This window comes from Mus musculus, chromosome 13 (genome assembly GCF_000001635.26).
Source record: "Mus musculus strain C57BL/6J chromosome 13, GRCm38.p6 C57BL/6J".
Classification (NCBI taxonomy): domain Eukaryota; kingdom Metazoa; phylum Chordata; class Mammalia; order Rodentia; family Muridae; genus Mus; species Mus musculus.
In genome coordinates, this window is record NC_000079.6 from 22,327,637 (window position 1) to 22,332,336 (window position 4,700).

The 4,700-nt window shown below is 38.6% G+C and overlaps 1 protein-coding gene across 1 annotated transcript; it reads left to right on the top strand.

Annotated features, from left to right (window-relative positions):
- The first annotated feature begins 274 nt into the window (after positions 1-274).
- Positions 275-1,171, top strand: Vmn1r197 (vomeronasal 1 receptor 197). The gene has a single exon (NM_134244.1). The coding sequence runs from the start codon at positions 275-277 to the stop codon at positions 1,169-1,171; it is 897 nt and encodes a 298-aa protein (NP_599005.1).
- Positions 1,172-4,700: the final 3,529 nt, after the last annotated feature.

The following is a 4,700-nucleotide window of genomic DNA, read 5'->3' on the forward strand; positions in this document are numbered from 1 at the left end:
TTTATAGTATAAATTAAATATATAGCTAAGATATTTAGATTTTTGGAAACAAGACTTCATGATATATTTGAGTCTCTAGATAGGATAACTCACAGAGAGTACCACTGAAGAAAGATTTGCATCAATAAATTTGAATAATAATACGTATCATCTCCTTATCCTCCAGAAATGTTAGGTGATTTGAGAGATATTTTGCTTGTATCTCCCATGATTTACTGATAATTTCTTCCAAAAGGTATTTCCTGGATTAAGTATTCCTACTTCAGATCTAAGGATGGTTTTGGACCCTGTCAAGGGCACAGTCTTCCTCTGTCTCACTGGACTTGGCACCGTTGGGAACAGCTTAGTTTTTGTGAGTTATATGCACATGTTCCAAAGCACTGAGCAGAAACCTATACATCTCATTCTTGCTCACTTGACACTTACAAATATCATAATGCTTCTTTCAAAAGGGATGCCGAAGACAATAGAAGCATTTAATTTTGGAAACTACTTAAATGACACTAGTTGTAAAGCTGTTGTTTACTTGGCAAGAGTGTCCCGGGGCCTCTCCATCTGCACCAGTAGTCTCCTCACTGTGGTCCAGGCCATCACCATGAGTCCAAGACACTCAATGTGGCAGAGGCTCAACCTAAAGACCCCACAGCACACTCTTTTCTCGCTGCTCTGCTTGTGGATACTCAATTCCTTGATCAGCATGAACTTACCCTATTACATTAAAAATGTCAGTAGTCTGAACATAACACAGTTTAAGAAAAATGGCAATTATTGCTATTTTCTGCCTGAAAGCTGGATAACAAGATGGATTTTTCTCACCCTCATGGTGCTGAGAGATGCAGTGTTTCAGGGTGCCATGGGAGGGGCCAGTGGCTACATGGTATTTCTTCTCCACAAGCATCACCAGCATGTCCTCTACCTTCAGAACTCCAAACTTCTCTACAGAACTCCCCCTGAGCTGAGAGCTGCTCAGAGTGTCCTCCTTCTGATGCTCTGTTTTCTTTTCTTTTATTGGGCAGATTGTTTTATTTCTTTATTCTTTACTTTCTCCATAGAGAATCATTCTACAGTACTATATGTTCCGGAGTTCCTAACCCTTGGTTATGCAGTTCTCAGCCCCTTCATGCTGATTCATAGAGATGAACATGTGATTAAATGTTTTCATACTCAGTAAGAGAGATCAGACATTGATAAATGTCATTGATCATTTCAGCATGTAAAATAGAAAACTTGATAGTTTTGCTTTTCTGTACATAATACATAATCTAAGAATATGTTAAGCACATAAAGGTGTGTATTTATGCATCAAATGGTGACAGTGCTTAGCTAATAATGAGGCACAGGAAAGTTCAAAGCCTCAACTGTCTCTTTGCCCATCTTGACATCCAGTGATGGCATGCTGATAGTCTCTTGTGTCTATAAAGGTCATCCATGATCACCAGTTCAGGTAGCAGATGGAATCACAACAAGCATCAAAAATGGCAAAAACCATCAATACATGTTAGAGGCAGTGTGTAAGAACAATAGTGAATCTTATTGAATTATACTGTTAACAGGTTAACAATTACAATGAAAATAAATGAGTTACATTCAGTTTTGAGAAACAAATGACTCAGAAATTCTGTGTAATTACTTTCAGAGTTACCTTTTTACCTATACTTTTCAGTTCTAGATTCCATCTTGCAGATACAATTATTTATGTTTATTTTGTTTCAGTCTTAGGTTGAGTGTTTGAGGTAGTCTTTGTATGTAGCTCTGGCTCACTTAGGATTTACTGTTGAGCTTAGCCACAATGCTCCTTCTGCATTTACTTCTCAAACTGTGTATATCAGACATACAGCAAAAACTTTCACATGCTGCAACATTATTTTCAAAACCAAATATCTAGTAACAGTTCCTTTTGCTTGTTATTTAAAGACAGATACAGAGATTCACCTCACATTTTTCTCATTGAACATATGAAAGAATGGGCAAGTTCAATCTTTCATGTTATGATACCTAAGTGTGCTTCTAATTCATTTAAAAATCTTTGCTAATTATGTTTACAGTACAATAATAATATTTTGTTGTATATTACCCACTATTTGATCCTTAGATAGAATAAAAATGAGTGGAAAGTGTACTTACCTCATTTGAGAGAACCTAAGTTACTAAGTTAACGGAAGCATATGAAGATGAATTTTATAGTTTCCTCCTGGTGCCCATTGGATTATTAATTCATTCACATGAAATTTTTAAACAAATGAAATACTGGCTTTACTAAAAATACATGCAGATGGCCATCAGGCATATTAAGAGTGTTCAATACTGATAATACTCTGAGAAATTCAAATGAAAACTACAAAAATGATCGGGGCTGTTGGCTTAAACCTCAAGTGTTTTCTGAGCAAGCATGTGGGTCTGGATTTGATTACTACCTCTCATATAAAAAAATCTGTGTTTTCTCAGGTCCTACTTTCAAAATATGAAGTAGTGATTAAAACAGATACTAACACCACCCACTGGACTACAAGTACACACACACACACACACACACACTTTCACACTTACACACTTATGCACACACACACACACACACACACACACATACACACACTGATCCAATTTGTCAAAATATCTTTACATGTATGAGACAGGAACTTTGGCTTGGCCTCATGGCCCAGTTAATAATACATTTCGAGTTCCCCAAAGACTTTAGCCTGATATACTACTGTGGACTCAGCTTATTTCTTTATTAGAACAATGTAACAAACAAACTTATTTGTCTTAAATTTCTCATGTAACCAGACTTTAAGCTATTTCATAGTTGCAATCCTTAAATTATACACTTCTCTGTGCCCCTGACCTAGAAAACAGTGCCCCAGCCTAGTTGGAGCTTCTATTGCTGTAATAAAACATAATGACCAAAATCAACTTGAAACGTGGAAGGCTTATTTCAGCTCCCAGTTACAATTCATCAGCCTGAGAACTCAGGACAGGAACTCAAGGCAAGAACCTAGAGGCAGGAACTGAGGCAGAGACCATGAAAGAGAACTCTTGGCTTGCTCCTTATGGCTTGCTCAGCCTACACATTTTTTTTGTTGTTGTTATTTTACTTACTTACATTTCAAATGTTACCCCCCTTCTCAGTTTCCCCTCCGCAAACCCCCTATCCCATCTTATATACCCCAGGTCTGTCTGCCTATAGATGGCACCATCCACAGTAAGCTAGGCCCTCTCACACCAACCATTATTCAGAAAGATTCTGGCACAACGGGCGGTTATCATGTAGAAGAATGAGAATTGATCCATTCTTATCTCCTTGTACAAATCTCAAGTCTAAGTGGATCAAGGAACTCCACATAAAACCAGAGACACTGAAAATTGTAGAGGAGAAAGTGGGGAAAACCCTAAAAGATATGGGCACAGGGGAAAAATTCCTAAACAGAACAGCAATGGCCTGTGCTGTAAGATCGACAAATGGGACCTCATAAAATTGCAAAGCTTCTGTAGGGCAAAAGATACTGTCAATAAGACAAAAAGGCCAGCAACAGATTGGGAAAGAATTTTTACCAATTCTAAATCAGATAGGGGACTAATATCCAATATATACAAAGAGCTCAAGAAGCTGAACTCCAGAAATTCAAATAACCCCATTAAAAATGGGGTACAGAGCTAAACAAAGAATTCTCAACTGAGGAATACCAAAGGGCTGAGAAGCACTTGCAAAAATGTTCAACATCCTTAATCATCAGGAAAATGCAAATCAAAACAACCTTGAGATTCCACCTCACTCCAGTCAGAATGGCTAGGATCAAAAAGTCAGGTGACAGCAGATGCTGGCAAGGATGTGGAGAAAGAGGAACACTCCTCCATTGCTGGTGGTATTGCAAGTTGGTACAACCATTCTGGAAATCAGTCTGGTGGTTCCTCAGAAAATTGGGCATAGTACTAGCAGAAGATCCAGCAATACCTCTCCTGGGCATATACCCAGAAGATGTTCCAACTGGTAATAAGGACACATGCTCCACTATGTACATAGCAGCCCTATTTATAATAGCCAGAAGCTGGAAATAACCCAGATGTCCCTCAACAGAGGAATGGATACGGAAAATGGGATACATTTACACAATGGAGTACTACACAGCTATTAAAAACAATGAATTTATGAAATTCTTGGGCAAATGGATGTATTTGAAGGATGTCATCCTGAGTGAGGTAACCCAATCACAAAAGATGTCACTTGATATGCACTCACTGATAAGTGGATATTTGCCCAGAAACCTAGAATACCCAAGATACAACTTCCAAAACACAAGAAAATCAAGAAGGAAGACCAATGCGTGTATATTTCATTCCTCCCTAGAATAGGGAATAAAATATCCATGGAAGGAGTTTTAGAGACAAAGTTTGGAGTTAAGACAAAAGGATGGACCATCCAAAGACTGCCTCACCTGGGAGTCCATCCCATAATCAGCTACCAAATGCAGACACTATTGCATATGCCAGAAGATTTTGCTGAAAGGACCCTGATATAGCTGTCTCCTGTGAGGCTTTTCCAGTGCTTGGCAAATACAGGAGTGGATGCTCACAGTCATCTATAGGATGGAACACAGGGCCCCCAATGTTGGATCTAAAGAAAGTACCCAAGAGCTGAAGGGGTCTGTAGCCCTATAGGTGGAACAACAATATGAACAAATCAGACACCCCCAGAACTCGTGTCT

What these genes read in the sequence shown, in the direction of transcription:
- Vmn1r197 (NM_134244.1), top strand. Translation starts at nt 275, where the DNA reads ATGGTTTTGGACCCTGTCAAGGGCACAGTCTTCCTCTGTCTCACTGGA.